Genomic DNA, 20,306 nt, shown 5'->3' with positions numbered 1-20,306 from the left:
GCAGCTGCCAGCTGGGCTGGGTGGAGACAGAGCAGGCTGAAGCTGCATCACTGGTTCTTCCAGGTCACTGCCTGGGAACACTCACCTGGCTGCACTGGCTGCCTTTCCAGCTGCACTGAAGGCCAGCCCAGCCTGGGCACTGCCTGCAGCCCACTGTGGGCACTGCCAGGTGCCAGCCTTGGTCCTCAGCCTGGGGACAGAGTGCCTCTGCCCCTGCTCTCTCCATGGAAGGCAGCTGTGAGTGACTCACAGATGTGCTTTCAGTCATACACACAAGCCTTAGCACCGGTTTTCCCCCCCAAAAAAATATTTCCCTGGAAAATTTCCTTTTTTTCCACTCAAGTCACTTAGCAGCAGGAATATGCAAGCGTTTGTCACACCAGCTGTGACACTCCAAAGGTTGCTGCTGCTGCTTTCCCCCCTCAGCTGCCTTTGTAGTTTTACCATTCTGCTCATCTCAGCAAATGCAAAATTGATTTTGACCACATGCTGAAGACAGAAGACTTAAGTGCCAAACTTTTTAGAAGTTGTGAGCAGAAGACAGTGGAGTGAGAGCAGCAACTTCCAGAGAAGTCCAGCCAGGAAGCCCAAGGAACCATTCCTTTTGAATGCACATCTCAGTTCCCAATCAACTAAACAAAATTGATTGCCAGATGGTATCACTAAGAAAATTAGCAAGTCATAATAGTCATAATAAGAAAATTAGCAAGTAAAAAAGTCTGAGGACTACTTTGGCTGCTTCATTTGAAACTGCTGTTTCCCAAATCCCAGTCAGCAACCATCTAATTCTGCCAAAGCCTGAAATCCTGCACCTGTGTCAATATTCTGGATGAACATGGTCAGGAAGTGATGGAGGAGAGCCCTTGAGGATTTTAGAGCTGGCAGTGAACACCTCTCTCAGGGCAACAAAGGCCTCCTGTCCTGGGTCAGTGCTTATTTAGGCATCAAGCAGGATGTTAATATGATTCAACAACCATAAAAAAACTATTTTTACACATAGATTCATGCACATATGTATATACATATATGTATTTATAGGCATCTAAACGTCTATGTGTGTATATATATGCACAGAAGTGTCCTCAAGGGTTGTGTGAGGTTCCTTATTTCAGAAAGAACTCAGGATTACAGATCCCAAATGGAAGCAGGTGCCACCCACACACCTGTACATGCCCTGGCCCTCCCCATCCTTCCCCTCTCACCCCCTCCCTAAGCCACAGCATGCTTTTGACTGCAAAGAAAAATACTTTGAGCCTTTTCTTCCATTACAAGAGCAAAACTTGAACTAGAAGCTTTGCTGAATCACGAGGGAATATTTAAATTTTAGCTTTTTTTTGTGAATTGGGTAGTAAGTAAATAAATTCCACACTAGGTCAATGAAGAAGAACTGAGAAGTGTCTTAACTAAACAGAGGCAAAATCAAATGCAAAGAGTTGCCTTTTATGAGTCAGCTTGTCTTGGCTTACAATCCACAAGTGCATGGTTAAATAAATTCTAATTTCCATTTACTGTAAGGCAAAGGTAAATAACACAGTACCCAGGTGTGTGGTGCTGTTCACAGGGGTCCCAGGACGAGAGAAGAGATGAGAATCTTGACTCCGTGTTTCAGAAGGCTGATTTATTATTTTATGATATATATCATATTAAAAGAAAATTTTATACTAAAACTATACTAAAAGAATAGAAGAAAGGATTTCATCAGAAAGCTAGCAAAGAAAGTAAAGGAATGATAACATAATCTTGTGACTGACCAGAGAGTCTGAGACACCTGGACTGTGATTGGCCATTAATTAGAAACAACCAACATGGGCCAATCACAGATGCACCTGTTGCATTCCACAGCCGCAGATAATCACTGTTTACATTTTGTTCCTGAGGCCTCTCAGCTTCTCAGGAGGAAAAAATCCTAGCGAAAGTATTTTTCAGAAAATATGTCCATGACACAGGTGTCTTGTAGATTTTTTTTATTTTAAAATGTTGATTAATTAAAAATGTGAGCTGAGATCTGTGGGAAGGGACTGTGATGCCCCCTGATACTGAGCCCCACTGCAGTCAGTGAACTAAAATGTTTTTTTTTGCCAGTACTGACTTTGATGTTAGCAGTAAAACAAGCTACCTTCCTATTTGGCTTGGGGGTTTCACACAAGCATACCTGTCTCCAGCATTTTTGAGACCCTGCAGAGGAATGCACCTAAAAACCCACCAAATATATATGAAATGTAATTAATTGGTTAAAGAGCCGTGGCTCAGTCAGCCAGAGCATGGTGCTAATAAATGAAGGTTGTGGGTTTGATCCCTGTATGGGCCATTCACTCCAGAGCTGGACTCGATGATCCTTGGGGGCCCTTCCAGCTCAGAATGTTCTGGGATTCTGTGACAATCACCAGCTGCTCCTTGTAACTGGTCTCTGCTCTGCCTGCTGGCTGTTGTGGAGCTGCTGTGCCTCATTCCTTCCCTGTGCCACACAGAGGACCCAGACACATAACCTGAGGGCAAAAAATTCACACATGAAAGAGCAGTGCCCAGCGGTTAGCAGATTTGTGAATCCAATCCAAAACATTCAGTGTCTTGACAAATTTTCCAAAATAAAATGGCTTTGGAGTTAAGCACGTTGAAAAATAAAGAAAAAAACCCCAATGCTATAAAATGCATTAAATAGAAAAAAACATCTTTAATTAGGTAGGAAATGAACAAGAGCATTTTAACTCCATTTATTTTGAGCATTAGGAGGAAAAAAAAAACCTCCTTCTGTGCAGGGATTATTGTGGCAGCTCAAGCAGGGACAGGAACTAATCTGGATCAGGACTGCATGGCTGGAATGCCATCTACTGGAAGCAACTACGTTTACCAAGGTAAAACTGTGACATTACAGATTTCTCTGCAGCTCAGTCATGATTAGAAGTGAGAGCGGGGATTAGAAGTGAGTGGGCGGATGGCTTTTTTTTACAGAGACACAGAGAAGGCTTGTTGAGAGATAATGCACTGTCTGATCCAGGGAAGGCACAGTCCTGTCTGGGAATACCAGCACAGTCCTGGTGCTTGGAAAATCAGAAGGCTGCTTGTAACCCTGTGGTAAAACAGTGATCATGGCTTTAAGGACAGATTCCATACTGGCCCAGATTTGACATCCCACACAGTTTTCCCCAGAGGATGTTCCAGTCAAGCTGCAGCCTTGCACTCTGGGTGCAACTTAGCACTGGCAGACCAACACCAACAAGTTTTGTCGTCCCTGATCAGCCACATGCTAATTAGACCATCTAGGCAGTGTGGGGAAGGAATAACCAGCAGTTTCCTTGAGAGAGACGACCCAGCAGACAACTGCAGACTCTGAAGGAGGGCTGTGAACAAAAACAAGTACTGCAGCCCTGCGAGATCCCCAAGGCCAGGGCCAGGAGCCATCTGGTCTGGTGGAACGTGTCCCCTGCAGGGAGCTGGCACAAGGTCCCTTCCCACCCAAACCACTCTGTGGCTCTGTGGAATTGAGTTAGTGAACAGCAAGGCAGGAGAAAACCACTTGTTAAAACTGCAATGACGTAGTAAAAGGAAAAACAATTATGAGATCCAAGCTCCAGCGGCCAATGGAGCCAGAGAGGGTTTCCACAGAAGTGGAGAAACATTTCCTACCAGAGGAAAAGTGGAAACCTTTGTGGTGTTTGGGGGGAGCAAGTTCACTCCTGTTTGGCAGAATGAGAAATGACATGATGTGTCAGAGAGCCACACACTCTGGGAATTGTGTTAGTCAAGAAACTTCTGAGAATATCCTGAAGCATTTTTGTGATCATACCATGACTGCTGAAGAATGAATTGTTGGTCCCTCTTCCATGAATTCAGCAGCACTCTAAGGTCAAAGGAGCTGCTTTCCAGTTTGAACATACATCAGCCAAAGGCCAGGGCTTTATGTACCAGCACAATCCCTCACAAATGTGTTTATATTCTTTTCATTTTAGTACCTCAGCATGGTGTCATGTGTAGTTCCATTTCTGGAGCTAAATGCTCCACAGTTTCATTATGGAGCCATGGAGAAGGCACCAAGCAGGAGTTCCTGAATTGTTGTGTCCATGTGGAATAGAGAGGTGCTTGTCACCACCTCCACAGCACAGGAAAAGCTGCTGACAAGAGCTCTCACTTGATCTTTCAAAATGATTAGTGGGATATCTCCCATGCCCCTCCTTTTGCAAACACCATGTGACAAAAGGGAGCCCTTCACTGCAGGCTTAGCAGGGATAATAATGCTATTTCCAGCACTTTCTGAGACATGCTTTATTTTTCTAGGTTTTAGGCCACTTTACCAAGGCAACTTCCTATAACCACCCTTTAGCTGTATCAGACGGAAATGTCACTGAAACATTTTAACTGTATGAGAAAAAACATGTAATAAAAATGGCTTGACATATCTTTGGTGTCTCCACAGATGACTTAATCTTTGAGCTGCAGTTCATAAGTTTAGCTGGAGCAGGAGCTGACCATAGCTGGTGAGGCATGAACAAAACCCCTCAACTCAGAGACCTTCTAAGAAAATGACCTCTTTCAGCCACACATTTCAGGACTGCCCCAGAACTTACTGTTGCAGGTGGCATTTCACTAATGATGCTTGTGAAGATAAGAATATGTGAACTTTAATTAGGATCAAGATAACACAAAAACAGCAGTTCTGCTTTCCAGGAGATAAAATGCTGTTTAGTAAATGGGAAGGACCTTAAGTAAAAGACCTAAGAGTATATGGACTTTAATTAGGATCAAGATAACACAAAAACAGCAGTTCTGCTTTCCAGGAGATAAAATGCTGTTTAGTAAATGGGAAGGACTTTACATAAAAGACAAGAAAAGGCTGGAAATAAGAACACACCACATAAAGCTGGCCTCAACTGTGAAAGCAAGGTGGCAGTAAGCCACACAAACACTGGTGTCACAAGTACACAACTCATCTTTAATGTGATGGGCAAGGTAGCTGCAGTGCTATTGTTTGACTAATGCAAGAGGTATTGCAGCTGCAGCCCATCAGAGAATTTCTTCAGCATAATGAAATATTTTCTTGCTGAATCTACCACCCACACACAATTGAAAACCCCTCCTACAGGCACTGAGTAACTCATTAACCACGTAGTGGCTGTGCATTCTGGGCACTCTGTCTTGTGCTTTGCCATGGCAGGGGTGGCTCTGGATGTTGCACAAGGAATTACCCAGCTGTATTTGTCACTGGTGTACACTCATCCCTCCTGTGGCAAGGCCATGCTCAGAAAACCTTGGGTGCACTGAAATTGTCCCGGGTTTCACTGTGCAGATCATATCTAGCTCAGAGGCCCTTACAATGGTTTCAGGATTGAACCTGCTTTAAAGGATGATAAATGTGGAGTGTTTATCTGGTGGGATATCAAGTGGAGACAGACAGGAATGTGCTGTTTGTCACCTCTGCACATCTGTTTGTTCCAGGGTCACTCCAATTCCTTCATTACTGGTTTTCCTAACATTTTTTTCCACAGAAGAACACTGTCTCATATATATTCTATTTATTTCTAGTTAAGAACCAATTCCTTGTGGTTTTTTTTTCCTGTAAAGACAATGAAAATCAGACCACACAACAACACATGGTGGAAATACTGTAACAATCAGATAAGATCACAAAATAATCTGAGTTGGAAGGGACTCAGAAGGATGATGGAGTCAGACTCTAAGGTGAATGGGGATCAAAGCCACAACCCTGCCATTATTAGCACCCTGCTCTGACCAACTGAGCTCATCTCAGGGTCAAGATGTACAACAAAGGCAGATTATCCCAGTGTGGAAGGACATCAACCACTGCAAACAATGGTGACAATAATAGTAATGCCTCACAAGAAGGGAGGCATCTGCTGTATTTTGAAGGCTCAGAAGAATGAAGATTTTACTTGACCCTAAAATCCCACTTCCCCTCCTCAGGAATGTGAGTGGATACTTGTGTTACCACTTCTGAATAGTTCAAGCACTAAGAGCAATAAAACAATTTAAGCCAAAAAAAGACTTGTGCACTGAGGTAGAGAAGATGCTGCACCAGGCAAGGTCAGAAAGACAAGTTGTTGAACAGACAGGTGACCCAACACCTCTTTTCTTTAGGAGGAGAGCACAGAATTACACACAGGGCTCATCTGGGCAGCAGCACAGAGCTCCACCACACCAAATCTTGTACACAGATGACCTTCCTCAAAGGCTGTGTCCCTCCCTGCTCCCATCCCAGCAGATGCTGCGGTGTGGAGCCCACCCTCTGCTGCTGCCTGCGGACATTCCTGCCTGATCCTGCCTTTCCCTGGAGAGCTCAGGGCAGGACAGTCCATGGAGGGGCAGGACCTGCCCCAAAACACAGCGGGAAGATCCAGCACAGCTGCAAATGAGAAGCGCAAATGAAAAGCTCCTCTGAACTCATATTAAGATTCTTTGACTCAGACAACCAGAAAAAGCAAACCAGCAGATGAGTGACAAGAGCCTGGTTAAACATGATGATTGTAAAAACTGGGGAAATACAAAGACAACAAATAAAGAACAACTTCCATTGAAGGCGTTTGTCAGTTTCTATATTGATAAATATTTTTGTGTAGTTTAGGCCTTACAGACTGAAACCAACAGGCCTGGCAGGGATTTCAGGAAGTCCTACTGCCCCTGCACTATACCAGAGAAGGCCAACCATGAATTTTCATGGTTTTGCATAACCTGCTCTGGTGATAGAGACTCCCAGGCAACTCTGCACTCCCACACTTCACTCCCAACAGAGCTTGGAAGGGTTAGCTGTCCTGGTTGCAATTGAAATGTGTTCTAGAGATGAAAATTGAAGTTGAAATTGAAATCTTCTGGCGATGACAGGCATTGCAAACAGCATTCTCCTGAATGGCAACTGATGCACTTAAAACCTGCTTCCACAACCCTGCCCATATCTTTGCTTTCTAAGGGCAGACATCCCCAATCTCTCAGCATTCCCCCACAGGCTATGTTTTTCACATCTTCCATCACTTTTGCTACTCTCTTCTGGGCCTTATCCAGCTGACTCACATATTTCCTGAAGTGTAGAGTCCAAACAAGATAAAATATTCCAGCTGAGGCATTATAATTTCCTTGTAAAGTTGGAGGCTTACTTCATGCCTCACAGACAACACTCCTATTTATACAATGGAAAATGCTGGCTGGTTTGTACTAGCACAACACTGCTGGCTCTCACTCAACTTCAGATCCTCCAGAGCCCCAATGTCTTCATCTGTAAACTGTTCCATTGCCTGTCTTTGCCACTTAATTATTTCTGGTGAAATCTCTGATCCTAAATGCATCTTTACTGAACAGCATCCTCCTATTCCAGGGCGATTGTGAATTCTGAGCCTGTTCTGTGCAGGAGAGAACACCGTGTTCCCTCCCAGCTCCAGTTAAAAGTTATTTTTTGAATAAGTGCTCTCAATGTCAACATGCCATTCATCACTGGAAATGTTGCCTGGAATGGATTCTCGGGCAGATCACTGCAGGATTCCCTTCAGCACAAACTCCCCCAGGACAAAGGACCATTGATGACCATGCTCTGAGGATGAGCTGGCAAACAGTTTTGCAGCAGCTCACTGTAATTTAACTATGGTTGCTGCTTTGTTTTTCCCTTTAGTGAGCTTTCAAACTGCCTTTGCTGCTTTTAAGACCTGTTTTCCCATCAATGAAATGCCTTCCTTCACACAGGTCCCCTTCCCACAGACCCTGCCTGGATGCTGGGTGAATGTTTAGCCACAGTGCCACCCCATAAGAAGACCCACACCTCCTCTCACCAGAGCCTTTCAATGATGGAAGTGGGTTTAGGATTAGTCTGGTGAAGAGATTCTCATCTGAACAGAACTTGAATAAGTGATCCCTGCAGCAAGGCTCAGAACACAGAAACAAACCCCACTTCCACCCTCTCTCACATGCTGTTATTCTGAGAACCACACAACACTGTAATGGTTGTGTGCACAACCACAGGTGGGTTGGGCATTCTCCTGAGAAAGACTGGATGGAAGTGACCTCTGGAAGTGTTCAGCCTAGCTTCTCTGAGCAGGATCACTGCTAACAGCAGATCAGCTACAGCTCTGGCCAGCCAGTTTCTGAGATTTTCCAAGGACGGAGATTCCCCCACCTCCCTGGTCAGCCTGTGCCAAAGTTATCCTCCCTTCCTAGAGGAATCAGAAATCTCCTGATTGCTGGCCTGAGCTCCCAGGCAGGATATGGCAATTGGCCTTTGTTATATTACTTGTCACTTTTCTGAGGGAAATACAAAACTGACTGACATTATGGAGAAATTTCGTCCCAGTCCCTCACCTTTCTGAGGCAGGGTCTCTGTGATAGGAGCTCTTATCACAAGAGAAACTGATTCTGCCTCTTACTGGTTTTACCCGGCCTCAACCCAGTGAGTCTGGGTCCATCCCAGTGATGGCTCAGAACTGAGTAGAATCACATCCTGCCCTGAATTTGAAGTGCAGTGGGTATGGGTATCTAACTCCTGCTGATCTCCCCAGCTGTGCAGGGGATGCTGCCCACCAGCCAGAGCAAATTGTGCTTGGAAATGGAGGCAGAGTTAAATGGAAATGAACTTTCTGGAGGGAGCATCCTGTAAGATGTGAGTGCATCAAATTCCAGTAAATAATGACTTGGCAAAGTCCTGGGCCAAAAGCTTCTGCAATAAAACACATCAGGCCCTGAACAGACCATGAAGTGCCCACTGCTCTCCTTTGTGAGATAAAGGAATGCCAGAATGTCACTCCTGATGGCTGCAACTTCCCTGTGAACATGGTCAGCTCCCGCTGTCCTCTCCTTCCTGTCACTCTGGCATTCTCTTTACTACAGAAATGTGTATTTGCTGGTCACAAGACCCTGTTTTGCAATGCTGCTGTGAGCTCACGATGAGAGGAGCAGGTCGACACAGAGTCTCGGGTGAACTGGAGGTGGTACAAGTTTGACAGGTCTTGAGCAGGTGATAAGATCATGAGTTCAGTCTGCTTCTCAACATGACAGGGAATAGAACACACAAATACAGACTGGAAGCTTTGTCTGTGCTGTCCCAATACATGTGTTTTTTCTTTCCTTGTCTCCATGGACAAGCTGAGTGCAACCTTCATCATTTCTGTTTTGCCCAATGGTGCTTTAGTGGTATCTGATGTTCTATCAAACTATTTTACATGGATGTGTATATATAGACATAAATATCTCCAGGCAAAGGAAATAGGGAATGTGGTAAAAATTGTATCTTTAACAGTGTTTCAGATTCTAAAACATTTATGACAGGGGCACTTCTACTCTACACCCTCTGTCTTTTGTCAATGTTTCAGATATCTTCTGATGATCAGAATCAAGACGAAAGAGTGTCACAATCTTCTTGTATTTTCTTTCAGCTATGGTGTCAGGATCATGTTGCTCTGCAGCTACTTTTGTTATCAAAATCAACTATCAAGATGACTTCCTGAAACAGATCTGGGCTGGTATGGTGAAATATGTACTGGAAAGCTGTGCCATTCACATTTCTGAAAAATCCATTTGCCCAGGATTTTTCTCCTGGGAAAGGAAAACAATTCTTATCTCATTTGCTTCTCCTGTGTTGTGCTCACATGTGGAATGTGTTTGGAGATTGTTTACCAACAGATGATTGTTTCATTGATTTTCTGGTGTCAGTTGTTTTCATTCATTGGCCAATCAAGGCCAAGCTGTGTTGAGAATCTGGGGAGAATCATGACTTTTCGTTATTATCTTTTTAGCCTTCTCTAAGTATCCTTTCTGTATTCTTTAGTATAGTTTAGTATAGCATTCTTTAATATAATATGTACAATAAAATAATAAACTAGACTTCTGAGAACATGGAGTCAGATTCATCATTCCTTCCTTCATCTGGGGGGAACCCAAATCCAAGAGAAAGCCACCCCCACTTACCATTTGTGAAGGTGTTCACATAGTACCTGCGACCCTGGGGAGACATGTAGCTCTGCCAGCCTGGGGGAAGGTGCCCGTTCAAGGTGTCTTCTCCTGGCTGAGGAGTTGCCTTTCTGGGTTTCTGCTGAGAAAAGAAAAAAAAAAACCAACCTATTAAGTCAATATCTAGATAACATAAAGTCTAACCAGACACACAGCTGGAAGGAAATGATGTGGTTTGGCATTCTACAGATTCCAATATACCCAAAGAATTTCAGTCCATTTCTCTCTTCATCTGTGCTAGCTTCATCCAGAACAGGAAGCAGCATTGCCCTGGAGAAATCACCCTTTGGGACAGAAATGAACCCCTCTGTATTTAATGTCCCAAGAGCACGTGGAGCTGTCCAAGAAAAATGACTCTGGTTGAGCAGAAAAATGCAAAACATGAAATGATCAAATGTCTGAGAAAGAGAGGCAGGCATCTGGCCCTCCTTTACTTTCCCATGGATACACCAGGGGGTCAAAGCACTGGAGGTGCTGTCACCATTAATTTTACAGAGGCACCATCACCTGAACCACAAAACCAAACTCTGTCCCAGTAAACTCCGCTGGATGGCACAGAGTACTGGAACAAATGCTGGGACAGCTCCTCCACCATGGCATTATTGGTCCCCTGTTACTGTTTGCAAAAGCACACTGAAGAAAAGTAAACTCTGCAGTGGGGGAGTGTACCAGCTCCAGAAGGATTCGGCAGCAGGTTGGTTCCCTCATATTCCCTTCATGGATATCTGGCCTTGAAAACAACAAAGATACTCCAGACTATCTCTGCTGTGCATGAGAACCTCACAAAGAGGAGTCTGGGGTAATCCAGCCCTGGGTTCTGTTTCAGAAGATCCAGATTTCACACATTTCTGCTGCTTCTTGCTGTTTCTGTACCCAACACCTTCTTTCCCTTCTGGAACTGAAGTCCCTCCATTTCCACTGCTCTTTCTCCTTAATTTGACCCTACAGTGATTCCATGTGCCAAGCAGGTCACCATTAAGCTCAGATCACTTCAGGGGCCCATGGTGTTCCTCCACTTTGCACAGTCAGCACCAGAGCCCTGCCAGAACAGATATTAGCAGTTTGCTCAAGGGAAGCTCTGAATTGCCCCAAGATCCTTTCAGTCACATTTTCAGAGTGCTCCATGTGTCTCTGCTGCACTGCAGGGAAAGCAGAGCTCTTTCACAGGTGAGTGCCATGGCTGTATTCTTAAACTAAGAGACAGATGGGGATGGTATACAGTAAACACCAGCAAATGTTGGATGGAAACAGTATAAAAAGCAAACTTAACCCAGTGTTTCAGCTGTAGTCCCTGCCAAAATGTGCATCATTTCAAAAAGTACACAAGCATTATGTTTTGCAGTGCTAATTCTGTTTTTTGGTTACTAATATTTCTACCTTTGCTTCTGATTTTGCCAATCAAGAAGTGCTGTGAGCGCAGCAGTCTCTATCAATGACAGACAAGAGGGAATCTCAGCACTGCCAAATGCTGAAGCTCTTGCAAACAATGAGGAAACAGTTTGCTTTTATGTGCATGCATTGTGGTTTAGCTCCAGCCAGCAACTCAGCACTACACAGCCACTCACTCCCTGCCTCCCACCCCTGGGATAGGGAGGAGCACCAGAAAAAAAAGTGAAGTTTGTGAGAGGAGAACAGTTTAATCACTGAAATAAAGTAAAAGATAATGATAATAATAACGAGAATGATGATAATAACAAAGAAACAGGAGGAAACAAAAAGTGAGAGGAATAAAACCCAAGAAAGACAAGTGATGCACAGGACAATTACACAGCCATACCCAGCCCTTCCCTGAGCAGCATTCAGCCCCTCCAAACAGCTCCCCCAGCTCTGTGGTGTGGAATATCCTTTTGGACAGTCCTGGCCTTGCTCCCTCCTGGCTCCTTCTGCAGCTCCTGCTGGCACAGGACACTGAGTCCTCCATTTAGGGTTGAGCACCAGCTAAAACATCAGGGTGTTATCAATGTTATTCTCACACTGAATCCAAACTCAGCACTGTGCCAGCTGCTGGGAAGAAAACTAACTGTACCTCAGCTGAAACCAGGACAGCACGGAGTATGTGTGGATTCCTTTCCTTTGTTTGAGACAGGAGTGTGACTCAGCTCACTGTCAGGCAGGACTCATCCCCCCATGGAGGCTGCAGAGGAAAATCCACTCAATGCTGGGACCACTCCTGTGTTAGAGTCCCTAACTGGTCCCAGTGCAATCCCCTCCCAACAACACTTGGACTCCAACTCCTACAGCAGCTTTAGGGGGAAAGAGGAACTGAAAATGCCATAGGGGAGGAACAGAAGAAGAAACAAAACGTGACTTCAAACAGGTTTCCTCACAGAATCACAGAATCACCAGCTGGTTTGGACTGGAAGGGACCTTAAAGATGATCTCATTCATCCCCCCTGCCATGGGTAGAGACACCTTCTACTATCCCAAGCTCCAACCTGGTCTGGGACACTTCCAGGGATCCAGGGGCAGCCACAACTTCTCTGGGCAGCCTGAGCCAGGGCCTCAGCACCCCCACAGTGAAGAATTTCTTCTTAATGTCTTAATCTGCACCTACCCTCTCTCAGTTTGAAGCCATTCTCCCTGGCCATATCACTACAAGCCCTATTCTCTTCATGCAGGAGCCCAGGATGCTCTGGCATAGATAGAGGGGGATGATGAGATCTGGGATAGATGCACATGGGCCTGGGCATTATAATTATAATTATAATTATAATGTATTAGTACATAATTTAGGCACACTCAGCAAGCCATCCTTTCAGCAATGAGAGTGCCAGAGAGGCCATCGTGGGTAGCACATTGTCCCTTTTCTGCCAAAACAGGAGATCTGAGGAAAAGGAGAGATTTTCTTGCTCTGTTTTTCTCAGCAGACACAGCCCTGCTCCAGCCAGGCCATCTGCAGCCCCTTCTTTCACCAGCACAGCCAAACCAGGACCCTGTTTGCACACCTCTGTGGGAGAAGCTTTGGTTACTGTGGTGTGTGATGACAGCAATCCTGCTGCTGGGACACAGCAAGGACAGGGCCATGGGACTGCACAGGTGACTGGCAGACTGTTCCAAGAGGCCAGCTCCACATCTGGCACAGCTCCACATCTGGCACAGCAGCCACAGACAGGCTCCAGAGCTCTCCAAACCCAGCTCCCAGCAGGGCACCCCTGCTCCCAGCCACATGGACCAAGGAAAGTGCTTAGAGGTACCCATGTGCAGATGCACCTCTTCCTTAGATCAGCAACACTGGGCTGTTACTTTGATTTCTTGTTCCTGTTTTAGGGGAATTATTGCCAGGATAATTTCTGAGAACAGTAAATCACAACAGAGGATGTCTGCATGGAGAGGAGAGGTGTCAGCAGAGAGCATTGCAAGCTAACAAAGAGAGAGCAGCAGGCAGGGACTGGAAGCTGAAGAAAAGCTCATCTTGAAAAGAATCTGCCAATCATGAGGATAAGTATCAAGGCTTACCAGGGAGCTGTAAACTTCTTGTGGTTCCTCCATCAAGATTAAGTGCCTCTTTCTAGAAGTTCTGCTGTATTCCAATAAAGAGAAGAAGGCAGGAGCCTGACACCCCTGCCCCAGCTCAGGCTGGGTGGGCTTGCAGTCCCTTCTGCTTTCTAAATCTTCCAACTCCCACAAAGCCTTTGAGCTCAGAAACGTTCAGGCCACTCCCCTCACTGTCACTGCTGGAAGTGTCACCAGCTGGTGTCACCATGGTGGTGGACAGGCAGATCTGGACCCAGAAAGGATGTCTGCAACACAGCTCGAGGAAACAGGAAACCTGAACAATGTGAGCAGCGAACGTGTGACCCCAGTGAAATCCTCCTCCATCTGTGCTGGGGGGGCTGGAAAAGGGATCAAAGTGTCTCACAAAACATCAAAATCCCACAGCACAAGCACTTCTCTCCCACGAGATTTCCTAGGATCAGAATTCTGTGTAGCAGGGGAATATACAAGAGCCAGCCACCCAACAGGTCTGTTCTGTGTGACAAGGGATGGTTTTTGTCTGCTGCCTGCAGAAACACAGGGATGGAATTCTCCTGATAAATGCACAGCAGAGAGCAAACAGAAATGAGCAACAAATGGGCACTGGTGCTATTCAGCACCAAAGAGAGATGAGAGAGAGAGTTAGCAGAGGCAAGCACATGGAATAACAACAGATCTGTGGGTTTAACTCCCCTAATCCAGCACAGCAGCACTGACAAGAGACAGAAGGATTTGCTGTTTGGATCAGAGTACATAAACCTGACCATTCTCTGTGCTTCATCCTCTGCATCCACAGGCACAGGGCCAGGGATGGCAATGACAGAACAACCTGTGTGGGCAGAGAGCCACCCCAGAGGGCCACAACCCTGACCAGGACATAAATACTGTTCCATCTGTGTGCTGCTGTACACTGATAGTCTAGAAGCATGTCTGAAGAGAAGGACAGCTGGGTCAGACATCCTTGATGCTTCACATGGAGAAGAGCAGCAGCCAGGGGCTGCCTGGCAGAGCTCTGACATTTCTGGCTGGCTGGGCCAGCTCAGAACAGGGCAGCAGGGAGGTGGAGAGTGCTTCTCCCACTCCATCTCTTCTGACTTTCTGACTGTTCTCTTTTTCTTTTCTTTCCTGATCTTCTTGATCAAGTTAGCAGCAGCACAACTCATTCTGTTCCTTTGGAAAAGCCCTTGGCACTGTGATTCTGTTCCAGGGATGGAAAAAAGCCAACGAGAGTTTTATGCAGCAAAGTGGGGTAACAGGGAGTTACACACATCAGTTCAATCCATGATGACTTGACCCTGAGGCAAGTTCTGCCTTGCTCAATAGAGGAAAATGACTTCCCATTTTCAAACTGCAGGAAATCCCCATTCTCCTTCAAAGAGGGATCCTAGGGAGGAAACATCTGTGTGTTGACAAGGCTGAGCTCCCTGAAGATGTATGGGCTTGCACAGTGCTCCAGCACAGCTCACACCAGGGGCAATTCCCAACACACAGCCCCAGGGAAAGGAAAGCAAAACAATCCCAAAACCACAAGTTCAGGCCTTGAGCAACCTGATCTAACTCTGAACAAGGGGCTGGACTAGAGGCCTCCAAAAGCCCCTTCCAATTTAAATTCTTCTGTGATTTTGTGATCCTATTTCAGCAGAGCATGCAAATGGAGAGGAGCCTCTGGCTGTGGGGCAGTATCAGCACAGCCACCTGCTGCTGCCACAGTCACACTTGCAGGCCCAGCAGCACAAGGAAAGCCACAGTGCCCAAACAAGCAGTGCTGGAGGATCACTGGTGACAGAAAAATGGGCAAACCATGGAGGGGAAACTCCCTGCAAGGAGCAATGCAAGGACACAGCATGAATGGATGAATCTGCCCCAGAGCAGGCTCTGTGCTGTGGGGAACAGCTTGTTCTGCATTGACAGCACTGAGCTTATCTTTCTAACTGCAGTTTGCGTGATCACTGAGCTTTGGAAAGGTGTGTGTCAGCCCTGGTGCAGAAAAGGCAGAACCACAGAATCACAGAATGGTTTGGGCTGGAAAGGACCTCAAAGCTCATCTCATTCCACCCCTGCCATGGGCAGGGACACTTTCCACTACCCCAGGCTGTTCCAATCCCTGTCCAACGCAGCCTTGGACACTGCCAGGGATGGGGCAGCCACAGCTCCTCTGGGCAACCTGTGCCAGGGCTTGCCTACCCTCAGAGTGAGGAGTTTCTCCCTAAAAGCTCATCAAAACCTGCTCTCTGTCACTCCAAAGTCCCTCTCCAGCTGTCCTGGAGCCCCTTTAGGTACAGGAGGGTGCTGTATGGTGCAGTTAAAAAAGAGGGGTCTGTGTTTGGCTCCAGCTGATGCCTGTCCCAGCCTGTGCTCTGGCTCAGGACAAGGCCTGGGGCACCCCCAAACCCCTCAGCCCTACCCACAGCCTCTCTGTGCCTCGTACTTTGAGTCATTCTGTATTTTGTTCATTTTTATGCAATCTTTCTTGCTCAACATTTGGTTTCCATGGAGTCACATACACTGTGTGAAACAGACTTATATATAGAAAGTGGAACGGGTCATATGATCTGTCCTGGTTGCCATGGCAACCAGCACAGCTCCCCTCGGGCTGAATAGGATGGCACATTCAGCTGGGGACAAGTCACCCTCCATGGGTGGCCCTGCCCTGCAGTGCCATCCCTCTGCTCTGGGCACCAGCCTCCCGTGCCACCAGAGGCCAGTCCCCCTCCTGTGCTGAGCTGGAGCATCTCAGAGTGCTGAGGCTGGAGCTGCGTGCTGAACTACGCCCAGCACATCCCCACATTCCACTTTAGCTGGGCAGCTCTCACTTCTCCCAGTTTTAAAAACCTCCTTGTGCTAATAAGGTTCCTCTGTGCCATGGCACTCTGCTTCACTCCTTCTTCTTCCTAAATAACTCCTGCATCTCCCTGCAGCTGCTGTCTGTGACCGTGTTCACCGGGGTTCTTGGATGAGGGCAGAGACAAGAATGTTGACTCTGTGTTTCAGAAGGCTTGATTTATTATTTTACTATATATATATATTACATTATAACTATATACATATATGTATATATATATATTACATTATACTAAAAAGAAATAGAAGGAAAGGTTTCCTCAGAAGGCTAGCTAAGAATAGACTAGAAAAGAATGATAACAAAAGGCAGCTCACTCGGACTCTGTCCGAGATAGCTCAGCCTTGATTGGCCATTAATTATAAACAACTAAGATGGGCCAATCAAAAATCTACCTGCTGCATTCCACAGCAGCAGATAACCATTGTTTACATTTTGTTCCTGAGGCTTCAGCTTCTCAGAAGGGGAAAAAAATCTTAAGAAAGGATTTTCACAAAGAGATGTCTACGACAGCTGTCTCCTTGGATGCCATCTCTGTTTCCTTGGATGCCATCTCTGTCTCCTTGGTGCCATCTCTGCCACCTTCCCAGCAGCTGCTGGTGGCTGTGACCAGGAGAGAAGGGTGGCCAGCTCTCCCACATCTCTGCATTCCTCTGTCTGGTTTGGAACACAGTGTGCATGCTTCCCAGCCAGCTCTGCCTGGTCCCCAGCCAGACCCACAGCTGCCAAAAGCCTCCCTTGTCACCCACCCAGGTCCCTGGCTGTGGCACAGGCATGTGCCCAGCACTTTGCTGTAATGTAAGGCACATGAAAAGCACTGTGTTAGCAGAGAAGGAGCCTTCTGGGAGTAGGATATTTTTCTCCATCAGTACCATAAATGAGGGAGAAACAAGCTGTTTCTGAAGGTGCATGACCCAAGGAGATGGAGTGGGTGATGTTTTCTGCCTCAGTGCTGTGTGAGAGACCAAAATGAGTGGGAAGATAAATCCTCTGACCTGTGAATCCCATCCCGACCCCTTCAAAATAGGGGCTGTCAAACCAGAAGGGAAAAAATCTGAGTAACTGCAGTGCAGCTCAGCCCTCTCCCTCCCTTCCCAACATGTGCCTGGTGCACAGAGCCATGTGCCAGACTGGGAAGGTCCCAGCAGGGAGCTGCAGCTGAGCCTGGCCCTGGTGGGTGACGTGGGGCTCCTGGCACAGGTCTGCTCCAGATCCTGCCACAGACGATGCTCACTCCCTGGCACAGCAGCACTCAGGGAGTGCCTGGCCACAGCAATCACTGGGCATGGCTGGTGTAAGGAGTAGGGAGCATAAAAATAATGGCAGGATTGAGATTCAGTGTGGAGAAAGAGCACTGGGAGCGGGGCCCTGATTTGAAGAGGGTTGCAAAGAGACAATAAAAAGCCTTTGACAGCAGGGATTTGGGGAGTGGTAAGGGAGCAGGAGGGTGAGAGCAGCCTGCAAAGGACAGCCCGGCTGTCAGCCTCCTCTGCCTCTTGCTCTGCCTGAGCTCTGCTCCCTCTCCTGTGCTCCTTTCTCTGGCTGCTCTCAGGGGGTGACAGCATTCAGCACTTTGTGACAAGGGTGCAGAGATCTGGCACTGAAAGAGCAACCAAGAAGGGGGAAATGAAGCACCACCCTCTCACCAGGTGCCCAAGAGCATGGACAGCCACATGGGAACAGTGTCTGCTCTGAGAAAGCCCATCTAGAACACAGTGACCATAGGGAGCTCAGGAATCACCCCCAGGAAAACACACAGTTGTTTTACCCTTCTATGCTAACAGACAAATCATTAATGAACAAATCTGTCCAATTCCCTTTGAGCAGCCCCTCTCCTGTATCCAGCTGAGCCATGCACGGCCAGGTGATAGCCAGACTGACACTGGACAGGCAAAAAGCTGTGGGTGGTCACATCAGGCAGCCATGAGGATGCAGCTTCTACAGCACGGCCCTGGAAGGCGAATGAGGGCTCCTGTAGACAGACTGCTGCAATATCAGGAAAAATTTCTTCACCAGAAGGGTTGTGAAGCATTAGGAGAGGCTGCCAAGGCAAGCTGTGGAATCACTGTCCCTGGAAGTGCCCAGACAGTGAGCAGGTGTGGGGTTTTTAGGGACATGGTTCAGTGCTGGGTTAATGGGGGACTTGATGATCTCAGAGGACTTTTCCATCCTTTGGGGATCTGTGATTCTGTGAAGGGTCCAGCTCCACAAACAGAGCAGAGAGAACAGGAACAGAACACAGAGGGCCAGTGATGGGAGCTGAGATAATCTAATCTCACAAACACAGCACTCTGTGCAGTCACCCCTGTGGTGAGAGCCATCAGGGCCTTGCTCTGGGGTGAAAATCATCACAGAGAGCCACAGGAAAGGTTCTCTAGACCACTCAGGGACAGAGGGATGCAGGGAAAGAGGTGTTATACAAGACAAGGGATGATGAGGGGTGGGTGGTTAGAGGAAGAAACAAAGATGGGGAAGGGATGAAACCATGGATGAAGGGTAAGAGATTCAAAGAACCAGTTAAATAGGCAGCTGGTGATGGCATTTGTCTGTCCATGCCCTGGATGGTGACTGCAGTCTGTCCTGTCTAAGAAACAAGCACTGAAGAGAAAAGGGGCAGATCTTGGCATCAACAGTGGCCTTGGACACCCCTGTGGGGAGTCAGCACATGAACAATCCAGAAGTGAAAAATCCAGTGAAAGAATGCCAGAAGGCCTGGGCTGACACCTCTTACCCATTCCCAAGCATATCTGTGACCAGCTGCCCCCTGAAACATGGAGCAAACCCTCCCAGCAGCCAGTTCCCCTGAAGGAGTCCAGGAGTTTTTCTGAATTAGCTGTAGTCTTTTTCCTTCTTCCCCAAAAGAAATACAGAAGTTAGCACACTCCCATTCTGTTTTCCTTTCAGCACCAATGTTTCTTGCTGTTCAGAGAGTTAACATTTGGAATCTCCTTTGCCAGCCAGCAGAGTGGGTATGGGCTCTGGAGGTCCAGGCATGGTTCATCTGCCAGGACACAGCCAGCACACTGAGAGCCCTGCTCTGCTGCTTTTCTGCCATCAGAAAATGAAGCCATGCTGTCTCCCTGCCACAATGTCTCAAAAGAACAGGATGTGGCCAGCTGGGACGAAGCTGATTTCTCAAGAGATCCAGAGCTGCCATGAGCACAGTTTCATGTTTCTATGCAAAAGCCCTGCATGCTGCTGTGCAAACTCAGCCCACTCCGATGTGACAGAGTTTGACATGAAGTACTTGAGTCACAGTCTCATCCCCTCAGTGAGATGGAGACCCAGAGCTCTGCCACGGGCTGTCAGGAGCTGCCTCTCCTGGACACTAAGGCTTCCCCAAGCAGGAGTTATCACACCATGGCTTGGCAGGGTAGGAATGGGCAGAGGAAGGTGAAAGACAGGGGGTGAGGCACATGCCAGCCCTCCTAGAGCCCTGGGCTGGATGTGTGCTGTGCCAGGGCAGCCCAGGAGCAGCAGGAGCCCTCCTCCCTTCTGTGGAACCCCCAGTGCTCCAGGGGAGCTGAGCTGGGACCTGCAGGCTGTGCCAGGAGGGGGGAATGGCCAAAGCCCCTGGCAAGTGGCTGGGAATGGACACTGAGGACACTGACCCTTCCCCTGACCAAGGGCTCAGGGCCCTGCAGGGCTGAGCAGGGCGTGTTTGGTCACCCAGGGACTCTGCAGGAGCCAGAGAACAGCAGGAGACCCTGTACTCAACCACTGCAATGACATGTGGATTGTAATGCTGTAAAAGCCCAGGGATTCCTTTGTTAAGGGCTGTTTCTAGCACTGTACCACTCAATTATTAAGTTATTATCTTCCCAGAACTGGATGCCTGAGACTCTGCTGTGGGAAACCTGGAGCAGAGAAGTTTTTTACAAGGCTCACCCTTCTCAGGAGGGATGTGCCACTCTGTCTCTGACACCAGCATCTGGTATGAGACAGAGCACCAGGGCCAAGTACTCTGAAGGGCTGTGTTGTTCTGCCATCCAGGCACAACAGGGCCATTGTTGAGCAGACCTTGTACTGTCAGAGTCACCCCCAGAAGCACAGAGTC

The 20,306-nt window shown here is 47.3% G+C and overlaps 1 protein-coding gene across 3 annotated transcripts in view; it reads right to left on the bottom strand.

The window, feature by feature from the left end:
- Positions 1-20,306, bottom strand: part of GAS7 (growth arrest specific 7) — an 81,325-nt gene that overhangs the window by 38,606 nt on the left and 22,413 nt on the right. Inside the window, exons 1-2 of one of the 3 annotated variants that reach the window (XM_059486027.1) lie at positions 13,393-13,482; positions 9,895-10,018 (exon numbers count right to left, since the gene is read on the bottom strand). In XM_059486027.1, coding sequence (XP_059342010.1) covers positions 9,895-10,018; positions 13,393-13,425 — 157 coding nt within the window. In that variant the 5' untranslated portion in view covers positions 13,426-13,482. Of the gene's footprint in view, positions 1-9,894; positions 10,019-13,392; positions 13,483-20,306 lie in introns of those variants that run through there. The other 2 variants (XM_059486025.1, XM_059486026.1) reach the window with 2 other exon arrangements.

This window comes from Ammospiza nelsoni, chromosome 19 (assembly GCF_027579445.1).
Source record: "Ammospiza nelsoni isolate bAmmNel1 chromosome 19, bAmmNel1.pri, whole genome shotgun sequence".
NCBI lineage: Eukaryota > Metazoa > Chordata > Aves > Passeriformes > Passerellidae > Ammospiza > Ammospiza nelsoni.
This window is presented reverse-complemented; position numbering and strand designations above follow the sequence as displayed.